This window comes from Bufo bufo, chromosome 6 (assembly GCF_905171765.1).
Source record: "Bufo bufo chromosome 6, aBufBuf1.1, whole genome shotgun sequence".
Lineage (NCBI taxonomy): Eukaryota > Metazoa > Chordata > Amphibia > Anura > Bufonidae > Bufo > Bufo bufo.
This window is the reverse complement of record NC_053394.1, coordinates 305,992,028-306,006,896: the sequence shown is the minus strand read 5'-3', so window position 1 is coordinate 306,006,896 and position 14,869 is coordinate 305,992,028. Positions and strand designations below refer to the sequence as shown.

Here is a 14,869-nt window from a genome sequence, read left to right as displayed (position 1 = left end):
AACAATACACACAATTTGGCCAAAACCCTTCTCAGTCTTCAGAAAGTCATAATCAACACGATTTTTTATGCGTGGTGCATGAACTTGTCATCCTCAGACACAGAACGGGTATGACCAAAGCATAAAAAGGCAATGACCCTATTCCTTAGTCAATACTTCCCTTGTATACTTCTTTTGATTAAGAGATTATTAGAACCACCATGACCTCATGCCAACCAAAGTTTTACCCATTAAAGATTATGTTGAATGGGCAATTCTTAGCCCATGTGTCATCTTCTCTTGTGAACCTTCCCTGAAGAACTGCATGCTCATCTTGTACACCTTGCATTCCTCAGGACAGCATCTGTCTCATTAGAGGAGGTCTGTTCTGCAGTCACTTACATATCATGTTAGGAGGAAGCCCAGTTCAGGACTAGAACTGCCCATTTGTCTGAATTATGCCCCTTCTACAGGAAGAACCTAATGCAGACGCAGCAGGGAAAAAGATTCTTCAGAGACAAATGTCTGCAACAGATCTACTACATGTGAACCCACCCTTAACCAATACTTTAGTACGATTCTATTACCTCGGTTGCTTCAATTGCCAGGTCCATCTCCTCATCACAGACATTGGACCAGAATTCTATTCCCTGCAGAGCCACCTCATCTATTTCATTCTTCATTGCCTCCACGGTGATCTGAAAAACAAGATCTGTGTTACAAAAAGTCTTATACGAGAACAAAATTAGACTCTTAGTCACATAACTCACAGCAAAAAGTGCAGGTCCCATGTAGGTCTCCATATACTGGTAGTAGAGGGACATAATCTTCACCAGGTTCTGAAGAGCAGCTACTCGCACCTACAAGATAGAGGCCACATGGTAAACCAAAAGTGGTGATGTCACTGACAATATGACCATCATTTTTTAATAACTCACCCTAGTATCAGGACACTGTGTTGCTTCACAGACCACTTGCATAATATAATGCCTTTCAGACTAGCAGGGAGAAAAGAAAGGACATTAACTTGTAATAAACACAAAACCACAGCAGACAGAGGCCTGGAAACAGACCACCAAAATGAATGAACTACATGCAATTTGTGAAAAGGCTGGGGGTTACAACTGAAACATGCTATTGTCTTCTAGCTTGACAAGGGGACATCCTCTTAGTCTACAGCAGGGATGCTCAACCTGCGGCCCTCCCACCATGCCTTGCTGTAGGTTAATAGCTGTTCAGGCATGCTGGGAGTTGTAGTTTTGTAACCGCCGGAGGGCCGCAAGTTGAGCATGCCTGGTCTAGATCAACTTTGCAGGATAACAGGCCGAACTACATGGACAGATGTATTTGTCCTGCCTTACAAACTATGTTACCTTGCTGTAGTATGATATACAAAATGTATTGCTGTCCCTTTTAGTGCAAACTCCAAAAGAGTATTTGACTGTTCTTGCAGACGGTTCATTGTCTTTCCCCTTAGAAAAAGTGCTGTATATTTTGTGCCCCTGACTGTTGAAGTCACATCCTAATTCAGCAATAGCTGGTCCAAGCACAGACCAGAGGCTGCTAGTTCAGCAATTCCACATATTTTGAATGGTCCTTTGATACCATTGCACTGCATCCAGCTGGGTATAGGCCAGCTGACAGCGGGTGAAGGGTACTGCACTGACATCACAGGTAGAATATACAGAACTACCAACTAACCTCTTTATCAAAGTTAGATTTAGTGAACTCCAGAGAGTTGAGCAGGGCGTTTGTGGCTGCAAGCCTAACATTGTTGCTTGGCTCTTCTTTCCTCATACCCTGGATGATAGCGGTCAGGATTTCATTGGATTTGTGTTGCAGTTGTTCAGGGTCCTAAAGGTGGAAACAAAATGAGGGAGAAAATCCATTTGGACTGACGTACAAATCTCGAATGGTCTATTCACACGTCTGCAAAATGGGTCTGCATCCGTTCCGCAATGTTGCGGAACAGGAGCGCGCCCATTCATTTTCAAAGTGCATCCGCATTTGCGAATCCGCAATTCCATTCCGCAAAAAAATAAAATAAAAAAATAAATAGAACATGTCCTATTCTTGTCCGCAATTGCAGACATGAAGACATTTTCTATGAGCGTGCCGGCGATGTGCAGTCCGCAAAACACATACGGACGTGAGAATGGACCCTAAGAGGGCACAAAAATATAAATAAAAAAACATTACCCATACAGCTGGCGTACTGAGACAATATTCAGTTGCTACATAGAAATCTGGATGCTGTTGGACAGCACTGCTACTATAAAGGGTCCATTCAAACATCCGCAAAATGGGTCCACAATTTTGCGGAACAGGTGCGCACCCATTCATTTTCAGTGGGGCCGGAATGTGCTATCCGCATTTGCGGATCCAAAAAAAATAAAATAAAAATAGAACATTTAATATTCTTGTCCGCAATTGCGGACAAGAAAAGGCATTTTCTATGAGAATGCCAGTGATGTGCGGTCTGCAAAACACATAGACGTGTGAATGGACCTTTAATGGGCCGATATGCTGGCATAATTGTTGCAATCAGCCTAGCAATTTTCAAAGCAAGGCATTATGTTTGAGATATTTCACATATTAAATGAAGTGGCGTAAATATACACAAGCCAATAAATGATTTGCAGTAGCTAACCTACACACAGTACAACCGTACCTGTTATTTCAGATCACTTTTCAGCATAAGCAGACGTGTGTGTACACGAGCATAACACTACCTGGTTGTTCTATGCTGTGTAAATGGCATTTATCACAAGTTTTCACCTCTACAGTCTAAACTACCAATTTTAAGTTTTACCTGAGCTAGTATGTGCAGACCAGAGTAGCTGCTATGATGTTTCCCATACACAGCACACAAAAGGAGATCCTGCTCTCCTATTGCAGCATAGATGGCATTACACAATACCACAGGGAGGTGTAGCTGTGAATCCAGCACTTGAAGTGAGAAAATTTTCTAGGGCCTTTGTGTCTGACCAACTCCTCCTCGATAAGCTTCTACAGGCAACATACAGCCAGATACCTCAGTGAGCTAGTAATCCATCTCATATCTCAAGATTTTAACCTTGACTTGAGGCTGAATGATTTAGGCCTCATGCACATGGCTGTTCTGTGCATTGGGGACCACAATTTGCCGTCCCCAATGCACGAGCAACATCCGTGCGGCGGCCGGGATGGATCGAGACCCATTACAATTGAATGGGTTTGTGATCCGTCCGCAAAGTAAAATAGAACATGTTCTATTTTTTTGCGGTACAGACAAACACCACGGAAGCACTCCGTAGTGCCTCCGTATCGCAGCTCTGGATTGCAGACCCATTCAAATTAATCCGTGATGCTGGGAGCACACGACCGATTCCCGCCGTCTGCATGAGGCCTTATGCAGACAAATTGAGGGTAGATAAAAGGAGAGAAGTAGCTCATAAGCATAAAGTTTACTTATACACTGAACAAAAATATAAATGCAACACTTTGGGTTTTGCTCCCATTTTGCATGAGCTGAACTCAAAGATCTGAAACATTTTCTAGATACACAAAAGACCCATTACTCTCAAATATTGTTCACAAATCTGTCTAAATTTGTGTTAGTGAGCACTTCTTTGCGAAGATAATCCATCCCATATCAAGGTGCTGATTAGACAGCATGTATATTGCACAAGTGTGCCTTAGACTGCCCACAATAGTAGTTTTTTAAGTTTGGTGAAAGAACAGTGACCATCTAAGGGCTCTTTCACACTTGCGTTGTCCGGATCAGTCGTGTACTCCATTTGCCGGAGGTGCCCGCCGGATCCGAAAAAACGCAAGTGAACTGAAAGCATTTGAAGACTGATCCGTCTTCAAAATGCGTTCAGTGTTACTATGGCAGCCAGGACGCTATTAAAGTCCTGGTTGTCATAGTAGTAGTGGGGAGCAGTATACTTAGTCCGTGCGGCTCCCGGGGCGCTCCAGAGTGACGTCAGAGCGCCCCATGCGCATGGATGACGTGATCCATGCGACACGTGATCCATGAGCGTGGGGCGCCCTGACGTCACTCTGGAGCGCCCGGTAAGTATACTGCTCCCCCGCTCCCCACTACACTTTACCATGGCTGCCAGGACTTTAGCGTCCTTGCAGCCATGGTAACCATTCAGAAAAAGCTAAACGTCGGATCCGGCAATGCGCTGAAATGACGTTTAACTTAAGTCCGGATTAATGCCTTTCAATGGGCATTAATTCCAGATCCGGCCTTGCGGCAAGTGTTAGGGATTTTTGGCCGGAGCAAAAAGCGCAGCATGCTGCGGTATTTTCTCCGGCCAAAAAACATTCCGGTCCGGAACTGAAGACATCCTGATGCATCCTGAACGGATTTCTCTCCATTCAGAATGCATAAGGATAAAACTGATCAGGATTCTTCTGGCATAGAGCCCCGACGACGGAACTCTATGCCGGAAGAAAAGAACGCAAGTGTGAAAGAGCCCTAAGAGCTCAAAGTGTTCAGCCTCCCAGCTCAATGTCTGCATAGAACATGCATTCAGAAAGGTAGGTCTTTAGACCAGGTGCCATACAGAAACTTTCTGTGCTCTCTAGGGGCTCACCTAAGCTGTTAAGTATAGGTCTGACAATAGGCTTGTCAACTGGTTCCAATGAGAACGAGAAGAACTGTGAATACAGCTCTGAACATTAACTCTGAATGAGTACAGGAAAGGTGAACGTATTCACATTATATATAACCTTCCACAAAGCATATCTATATAAACTCAAAAACTCTATACAAGGATAAACCTCTACTGTAAGAAAGCCTTCTATCCAAGGTTCTAGATTACTTACAATGTCCTGGCAGATGTACCCAATGGCTTCCAGCGTAGATTCTTTCATGTGTTCTGTACTGTTTGGGTCTGTGACATTGGCAACAAGCTGTGGAATTAGCTGAGGCCATTGATTGACTGTTATCTCCGCACATGCTATCCCGGCCACGCACTGTGATGCTGAACTAGGCCTGTAGCTCTCTGTACCTAGTGTTCTCAGCACCTGAGAAGAGATACAAGACAGAAGAAGTTTGTAGCTCTAGTTCTACTGCCTGAAGAAAAGACAAACACTAGGACACTGGATCAGAACTTACCAAAGCTTTTATTTCCCTACGGATGTTAGCGTCAATTGCCAACCAGCGCTGTTGGTACTGGGTCTTCACATCTGGATCTTTTGAGGTCAAGGAGTTTTTAATTTGTAAACCAGATGCAACTCTCGCCACCTGACTGTTCCCAGGATTTGCAAGGACCTTTGAGAGCTCCAACAAGAAAGTTGCCTATGAAATTATTAAGAGCATTAATAAAAGATGGGAAAGTCACAATAAAACACATACATTAACCATATGTAAACCCACACCAACCACCACATTGACCTGCTACCTACACTTTACATACCACAGATGCCCCTGTGGACGGGGGAATAACGTGTCAAAGCCAGAATACCTCCTTTAAGAGTCTACATGGCAGCATTACCTGTGGGTATAGCGCTAGTTTACAGCTACTTAATTATTTCTTAGCAAGCAGAAATATAATCAAAGCAATAGATAACAAACTTGCCCTCAATCCCTGACAGGCAGTTTATGCCAGTCCGTTAAGTGTAATGGCTGCCTGCAGTGGCCATCAGCAACTTACAGTTGCCTCAAGACTGTTCAAAGCATACAGGCCACCATAAATAGCACCCCATTCACAAGATGTAATGGCCTAGAGCAGTGATGGCGAACCTTTTACAGACTGAGTGCTTAAACTGTAACCCAAAACCCATTTATCGCAAAGTGCCAACACGGCAATTTACCCTGAATACTAGTCCAATATAGTATATCTTCCATGTACTTTATCATGTAGCTGTAATAGCCTGCCTACATTCAGTGCACTGCCGGTGCCATTCATAGTGAACCCGGCGCTGATGAATGGCAGGAAAAGTCTAAGGCATATTGGTACACCATTGACTTTTCCCAGGGTGTGGGTGCCCACAGAAAGGGCTCTAAGTGTCGCCTCTGGCACCCGTGCCATAGGTTCGCCACCACTGGCCTAGAGCCTTAATTCCAGGCAACATTTACTTGTGATACTACTAAAGGGCATGTTCACATCTGTGACTTCAGAACAGAAACCAAACAGACACCAATAGGCTCCATTCAGACGTCCGTACTTTGAGTCCAGATCCGTTCCGCAGGGTGCAGACCCGTTCATTTTCAGTGGGGAAGGAAAATATGCGGACAACATGGATTAAAAGCCACAAACACCCACTAAAGGAGATGAATGGGAAAAAGAATCTCTCAATGTTCCAAAGTTTCCTCAGTTTCTACACATGCAGAGAAGTCAAGGCGTCTGGCTCTAGCAAAACGCAGCCTGAACATTTTGTAAAGATAAGACTGTCCTATTATGTCCTTGGCATATCACCCCTTGGAACACATAGGCACAGGCAGAGAAACATGGAGGGATACATTTGGACATATCTGAATATATGGAAACCAACAGTCCGCAGGGAGGAGAGATAATGAAGTCCATCGGGGTTGAAGAAAGTTACTTCTCTAAGGCCCGACAGCAGTTCTGCCACTTGAATAGGGGCCCTTGTTCTACCCAAACAGATCTGTTTTAGTGGTGTGTATCCTGGTCTTCATTATAGACCCCTTTAACACATGTTAGACATCTTAAAGGGGTATTCCCATCTTAGACATTGGTGGCATATCGCCAAGATATGCAGCCAATGTCAGAGTGGGACCCAGTCCTATTTCCAGAATGTGCCCCTGGAAGTGGAGCACACACCACTCGGGCATGCCCACCCTCCATTCACTGCTATGGGAGCTCTGACAAATAGAGCGCCAGCTAAGCCATTCCTGGACTTTTTATAGCGGCGAATGGAGAGATGACCGGGCATGCGTGGTGCGCTCACCGCTCACTTCTACGGGACTGCCAGAAATAGCCTAGCAAGCCATTTTCGGAACTACCATAAAAGTGAATGAAGATCAAACTAGCATACTTACGCTCTCCTATACTTTCGAGGGCCTGTTTTGGAGACAGGAGCACCTGACATTGGTGGCATAGCCTAGCAATATGCCACCAATGCCCAAGATAGGAAAACCCCTCTGGATAGGTCATCAGATTAGGAGTCAGACTCATGAATCAGCTGTTTGAAGAGGTAGTTGCTTCCTGCAAGATTATCTCTGCGAGCTGTCCTTTGTAGAGGCAGCACAGTAGTTATCACTGCTTGCCCCATTCAACTTTTATTAGGGAAAACTGCCCTACTGTGATCTACCGATGTCCTCCAACAGGAAGCAACCGAGACCCATTGTGGGGCAGAACGAGACACCTGGCAAGCATGCCAAGAATTACTACAACTGCCAAACATTGTAGCTGGCAGCTGTAGTATTTCCTGTGCCGCCTGCCAAGTGGCTGATACCAGCGCTGCTCAGTTGTCCTGGCCAGCACATGCTTCATCTGTGTCCTGGACGAGGAAGGTGGTAGAAATATCAAAATGGAGAGAAGCAGAGGTCTGTATAGCTAGCTGAAAGCTGTGGCTACACTTTAAGGGTACTTTCACACTTGCGGCAGGGGATTCTGGCAGGCAGTTCCATCATCGGAACTGCCTGTCGGATCCGGCAATCCGGACGCAAACAGATGGCATTTGTCAGACTGATCCGGATCCGTCTGACAAATGCACTGAAACACCGGATCTGTCCACTGGAAAAACGCATGCTGCGGTATTTTCTCCGTCCAAAAAACGTTAGAGGGACTGAACTGAAGACATCCTGATGCATACTGAACGGATTGCTCTCCATTCAGAATACATTAGGATACAACTGATCAGTTCTTTTCCGGTATTAAGCTCCTGTGACGCAACTTAATATCAGAACAACGCTAGTGTGAAAGAACCCTAATACTGCACTTTCAGGAATCAATGCAGATTCCATATTATAACTTCTGTACATGATGTCTCCATACCCAGCCACAAGGATTTGTAGAGAGCCACCCATGCATTTCTGATTCCAGTGACGCATGCAAATGGGGGACTGGTGGAAAGGAAAGCTGACGCTCCATCTCAAGAACTATGGACTCATGTAGACCAGCAATATTCACATCCATCTGCTGTCCGAATGTTAATGGGCCAATTCACGTCCATTTTTCATTTCTGGAACTATCAGACCATGCACAGAAAATTGCTGCATGCACTATTTTGGTCTGAACCGAAAATAACACTCACCTACTGAAGTCAATGTATCCAAGATGGAAAAAAAAAAAAATGACAGCACACCAAAACCATCCGGGTACGGTTCATTTTTTGTGATTTGTTGCTGGGAGATGCTAAAGTTTTTTTGTTTTTTTTTTATGTGAAAAGCTGCAGGACCTACTGATGACATGCACATGAAAAAAAGGGACAAATAGGGGGATTTATCATGAGGGGAACATTTGAAGTCAGTTTTGGAGTACTTGTTTGATAAATTTGGCTTATCCTTAAACCTAACACTTGTGTCTAGAGAAGCTCCTCCAGTTTTCCCACTCTACTCTACTCTCCTCCTGGAGCAAGATCGCGACTTTTTAAAAATGTCCCAGTGATAAATCTGGAGTTAAATTAATTAACAGATAACCACACACACACACACATTATAAAACTGGAGTAAGTTGTGTAAAAAAGCAAAAAGTCTAAATTTGGCGCTAGTGCAGAAAGATCGCAAAAGCCCTTTTTGATGCCAGAATTCTGGAGTGAAGGCATGATAAATCAGGGCCAATGTGTTCCCTTAGCCTCCCCCCACTTGGACGCTATTGGCGCCTGATAGCAGCATTGTCAGGTTGGTGGTGCCCTGCGCTCAACCAATGGCACTGAGTGCTGGGTATCGCCCACCTAACAACTCACCGGTATTGGAAGCCAAAACTAACCACGCCAATAGTGGCTGAACGATACAACTGCAAAGGTATGCAGATCCTCTAAGGTCAAGCTGGTGATCTACTGGTCAGGAGACTCCATTTCCTAAACAGGGTTCTGTAACCTATCACTAAGTTGCAGGTCTACTAGGAAAGTGCAAGGCCTCTTGAAATCTGGCTGGCAGCCCACAGCACCACCATTCCTGCAGTGAACGGTACTCACTAGGGCCCCTCCGTATGCCCCATGAGCAGGACAGGACATTTAAGACCACTTCCTATGTTAAGGCTCATGTACACAGCATATTTTTCCCCAACATGCAGCTAAGGCGAGTCTCCGGGCGCACACAGCTCCTCAGACGGGACCCTTTGAAAGGACAACACCTACAAGCCCTTAGAATACTTTCAAATATAAATCATGCAAGGTGTGTTTTGTAGAGGGTCCCTTTAATTAATTATATGGCATTTCTTTACTGGGATATTAAAACTCAAAATTGTCTGAGCGTCCACTTCAACTCTCCTCCTGTCGACTTCTAGGATATGGCATAATCCCAAATCACCACCTTGTTCTTATCTAAAATTTGGGGTCTCTGAAAAGCCAATGGCTGTGGGTGGGGGGAGCCTTCCTAGCATCGTGGGTGACTCTAGGGAGGTGAAAAGCTGGAAACCCCCTTTAAGCAGGTCATATACATTGGATTAAAGATATCTGTGAAGAATAAATCAAGGCAACTGGACTTACTGTAGAAACTGGTCTTACTCAAGAAATCTACAGTAAGTCCAGTTGCCTTGATTTATTCTTTACAGATATTCCATGACCTGGATAAATGAGAACCTTCACAGACATTAAATTAAAGAGGTTTTAGAATCTCCGACGTTGATGGCATTTCTCTACAATGTCAGAGGTGGGACCAGCTCCTAGACCAGAATGGGACCCCCAAATTGACGGATAGCACACTGTGCATTCACTGCGATAGGAGATCTGGGAGAAAAAAAAAAGCCTAATGAGCACCCTCAGCTATTTTCAGATGTAACAGAGAATGGAGGGTGGCTGCTCACGAAAGGTTGTTCTCCCTTCCACTTCGGGGGTCTCGTTTGAGATAGGCGCTTACGGAAACCCCATCAATGTCTGAGATGGAATACCCGAGTACTCCAAGTGGATGGGCACCTCACGACTCCGCAATAGCAGATGTCCAACCCTTCGCCGTCAAGGGAGACATGCGGCTGCCAGAGGCTTACTCCCCTCTGTCCATTTCCAAGCCAAATCGGGAGACCGCTGATGGCCAGCAGCGCCCTGGTCACTGCTGGGGGCTACAATGTGGTGTATTAGGAACCCTGTAGTAACGCTCATTGAGGAAGATTTATCAAAACTGGTGTGAAGAAAAACTGGTATAGTTGCCCATAGTAACCAATCGGATTCCACCTTTCATATTCCAAAGGTGGAATCTGATTGGTTGCTGCAAAGCCAGTTTTCCTTTACACTGAGGTCTTTGGGATATACAAGGCTTCCGCAGCAGCCATTAAGTGTCCACAGGACAGCTCGGACATGGCTGCTTATCAGCACTCAGGGACTACTCCTCCCAGCATGGCCGGACAGGAGCGCGCCGCTGCACCACATGGGCTTTGGTTCCCGGCAAAGAGCACTAGGCCGCTCGTCAACCAAACGTGCTGCGCCTCCGCCCCCTGCGCCGCTCCCTCAACGTCGCCTTCCGATTGGACAGCCGCCACCCGGCTCCGGCTCTCCCATCATGCCCATTGGCTGATCGCTTGTGGCGGGCAGGTTAGGCTGCGCGTGTATTGGCGGTTAGAGGAGGCCCGAGCACGGCCCTTTCCTGGCACACTGTAACCGGCAACCTCTCAGCAGAACCGAGCACCGCCAAGCATCCCGCCGGACCCCCGGCTGCACTGTCCCGAAGCTCCGCCACATGTGCAATCTCCCCCGGCTTTCTGCTTTTATTACCTGGTTCTCGATGGCCGCCTGCTCCAGGAACTTCTGCGCCGCCTCCAACTCATTGCGGTCTACGGGAGACAGAGAGCGGAACAGAATTAGCCCCTACTCCGTTTAGCCAGACCCAGCTGCTGTCACACCCGGCCAGCCCGCAGATGCCCATTACACCCAAACCCGCTGCTGTCCGAGCGGACGGCGCCCGCTCACTCACCGGGAGATACGGTCTTCTCGAGGATAGTGATGAGCTCCATGCGGGCGATACCGGGTCACTGCTCGGGCGGTGCCGGGCGGTCTGCCGGAGGGAGGGAGCGTGGCGCGGAGGGATTCAGGCGCGCAGTGCAAGAGGGGTGGAGCACGATCGCGCACTGATATCTGCCGGACCTCACTGTACGCACAGCTTCCTGATTGGCGGCGAGCACGCCGCGGCGCCAGTCATTGCTGCTAAGGATTGTGGGATGGCGGAGGCGGGGCTAAGCGTGGTCATGTGACAGTAAGTGCTGCGCGCCTGTCACTGCTCTCTATAGGCGGCTGCGGTGTGAGATATAGGACAGGCTGAGGAGCAGTTTTAACCCTTTGTCACCCGTTTTTTTTTTTGTTTTTTTTTTTATAGCATTTTTATAGGCCAGGTTTTTATCTATTTTTTTTAGGTATTTGTGTGTTCCATTATGTAAAGGAAGCCTGACATGAAAATGCAGTGCAGGCAGCAGGTCATCGAGCAGAAGGAGCTGAGCAGAGGGATATATAGTTCTGTGGGAGAAGCTGTCCTTTACTTCTAGAGGTAAAGCTCTGCTCAGAGGCTTACTAGTCCAGTGGGCGGTCCCATCAGTGATTGACAGCACCCCCTAGATGTGCGGGACAGATAGCTGTCAATCTAGAGGCTTACTTCAATAAAAGACACGTTATCTATCCCCACAAACTATGGGGGAGATTTATCAAACTGATTGAAAGTAGAACTGGCCTAGTTGCCCATAACAACCAATCAGATCCCACCTTTCATTTTCCTGAGGAGCTGTGAAAAATATAAGGTGAAATCTGATTGGTTGCTATGGGTAACTAAGCCAGTTTTCCTTTCCGCCAGTTTTGATAAATGACCCCCTATACATCAATCTGCTCAGCTCCTCCTGCTGCCGGCAGACTGCACTGCATTTTGTGACAGGTTCCCATGTAAACAACTGAGGGGGTTAATGCAAAGTGCAGAGAGAGCAGAACCTTTAGGTGTAATGGTAACGCCCCCGTTGCTCCTAGAGGCTCATTTGCATATATTAAAACATCATTTTTCTCAGCAATACCGGCACATATGAACATGGGACCAACACAGATGGCTTCAGCTGCCAAGTGCACATACATAACAGGTCAGCCAATGTCATAGGTACCAATCTGCTGACAGATGAGCTTTAATTTCACCCGTTTAATGTTCACTGTAATTTCTTAAGAAACCTTTATAGGGGTCAGAGCTCTGGTGGTTAGAAATAGGGGCAGCTCCAATAATACTAGCACTTCATGCCAAAAATGCGCCTGTCTCCCCCACCCCCATTGTCATGGTGTACATTCGACAGGATTATAACAAACATGCTGTCTTTATTTGAAACTGGGTTTTTCCTTCATTCATATGTCTTGAAATGTGTCTCAGGTGCTTTATGAATATGGAGCTCGGTCTAAACACCATATTTTTTTTTTAAATTCTTTTTATTGAGCATATAAAATACACAAAGTATATAAAGTACACACAACGGTATGTACCGCACAAAAATCACAAATACAATCCGTACCATGTCATATCAACTATCTTTGTTACCAGATGCACATTTCCATATATTTTGTTATGATTGCTTGCATTACATTCAATACAGGACATGAGTTCACAATTGCCTAGACCAGGCATCCTCAAACTGCGGCCCTCCAGCTGTTGCAAAACTACAACTCCCAGCATGCCCGAACAGCCTACAGGTATCAGCCTACAGCAGGGCATTGTGGGAGTTGTAGTTTTACAACAGCTGGAGGGCCGCAGTTTGAGGATGCCTGGCCTAGACGCATCAGCTAGAGAGTTAGAAAGATCCTGTCTAGTGTACATTGACTGCGGTGAGGAGCACCACCTTTCCCACACTTTAGCCGACTTGGAGGCACATCCTCTATTTTTGTATACAATATTCTCCTATGGGATGATGGTATTTACAAAGTTTTTCCATTGATTCAATGTGGGCCCTCTCTCCCCCATCCACCTAATCGCCACTGCTTTCCGTGCCAAAAACAAGGTCTCCCTCAAAAATATTCTCTCATAGTGATCCCATAATTCTTCATCAAAAATACATAATTTTGGGTCCATGGGTACAGAACGTCCCATAAGACAAGTTAAGAAATCAGTTATTTTTGTCCAGAATCTCTGAATGTGTGAACACATCCATATCAGATGCCAAAAGTCAGCGCCCTCTATGGAGCATCTATGACAACAGGAATGTGTTAGTGCACCAATTTTAAAACAAACGTAAGGGAGATAAGTACCCCTGGTGTATTATACATAACTGTATAAACTTATTATTTATAGCTGGAGATACCAGTACCGGAGATTCTAGTAAATCTTCAATATCTTCATCAGCAAGGTCTGGTATCAATGATTGCCATTTTGATATCACCTTTAATGGAGCCAGCTTACATTTAGCATTCAGTAGATGAGTGTATAACCCGGAAATAAATCCTTTGGGACCCTGAGACCGAATCACCCCAATCATAGGGAATCTAGTAATCTGAACCTGGTTGTTACCAAAATGTGTCTGCAGAGCATGACGTATTTGTAGGAACTTATGAAATAAACTCCTAGGTAAATTATATCTACTACACATTGTGTCATATGTACAGAAGCTATTACCATCGTACACATTTCCTAACAGATGTACATTATGTTGTTTCCAAAATTGAATTCCGGGTAATGATAATAAAGATGGGAACATGGGGTTATCACAGAGGAACATCTGGGATGTGATCCGAATATCCATGTAAGGTTTTACATGCTTTCCACACTTGAATACCCAATCTATGTATTGGTAGTAGCTGTCTAGGGAATAAGCTTGGTTGTTCTAAAACGGGCCATAATGATTTTATGTTCAGAAATTCAGCTAGGAGGTATTCAGATCTGGGTACTTGGATATCAATAGTTAACCAGGCCTTCAAGTATCGTAGTTGTCCCGCTAAGTAGTAAGTATATATGTCCGGTAAAGACATGCCCCCACACCCTCTCTGACGGCATAAGGTATCCACCGATAACTTGTGTCTGTTAGTCCCTCACAGGAAGGGCGCTAGCATAGACTTATATTGCTGGAAGACCTTCTTTGGAATAATAAAGGGTGCATGTTCCATAACATATAAAAGTTTGACAACCAACTTGATCAAATTGATGCAACCTGCCACCGACAGTGGTAGGCCTCCCCAGACTTTAAATTTATCTTTGCAATAATCCAAAAGAGGTCTAACATTGGAAGCATGAAAGGAGTCTGCATCTTTTGTGATAGTAATGCCCAAATACACTGCTCAAAAAAATAAAGGGAACACAAAAATAACACATCCTAGATCTGAATTAATTAAATATTCTTCTGAAATACTTTGTTCTTTACATAGTTGAATGTGCTGACAACAAAATCACACAAAAAAAAAAAATGGAAATCAAATTTTTTAACCCATGGAGGTCTGGATTTGGAGTCACCCTCAAAATTAAAGTGGAAAAACACACTACAGGCTGATCCAACTTTGATGTAATGTCCTTAAAACAAGTCAAAATGAGTCTCAGTAGTGTGTGTGGCCTCCATGTGCCTGTATGACCTCCCTACAACGCCTGTGCATGCTCCTGATGAGGTGGCAGACGGTCTCCTGAGGGATCTCCTCCCAGACCTGGACTAAAGCATCTGCCAACTCCTGGACAGTCTGTGGTGCAACGTGACGTTGGTGGATAGAGCGAGACGTGATGTCCCAGATGTGCTCAATTGGATTCAGGTCTGGGGAACGGGCGGGCCAGTCCATAGCATCAATGCCTTTGTCTTGCAGGAACTGCTGACACACTCCAGCCACATGAGGTCTAGCATTGTCT

General features: G+C 45.4%; 1 protein-coding gene across 1 annotated transcript in view; it reads right to left on the bottom strand.

Annotated features, from left to right (window-relative positions):
- KPNB1 (karyopherin subunit beta 1) overlaps positions 1–11,176 on the bottom strand; it is a 38,255-nt gene extending 27,079 nt beyond the window's left edge. The window contains exons 1-8 of the mRNA XM_040434825.1: positions 11,006–11,176; positions 10,807–10,865; positions 5,090–5,272; positions 4,798–4,998; positions 1,681–1,833; positions 918–977; positions 750–839; positions 567–677 (exon numbers count right to left, since the gene is read on the bottom strand). Of these exons, the coding sequence (XP_040290759.1) occupies positions 567–677; positions 750–839; positions 918–977; positions 1,681–1,833; positions 4,798–4,998; positions 5,090–5,272; positions 10,807–10,865; positions 11,006–11,045 (897 nt within the window). The 5' untranslated portion in view covers positions 11,046–11,176. The remainder of the gene's footprint in view (positions 1–566; positions 678–749; positions 840–917; positions 978–1,680; positions 1,834–4,797; positions 4,999–5,089; positions 5,273–10,806; positions 10,866–11,005) is intronic.
- Positions 11,177–14,869: the final 3,693 nt, after the last annotated feature.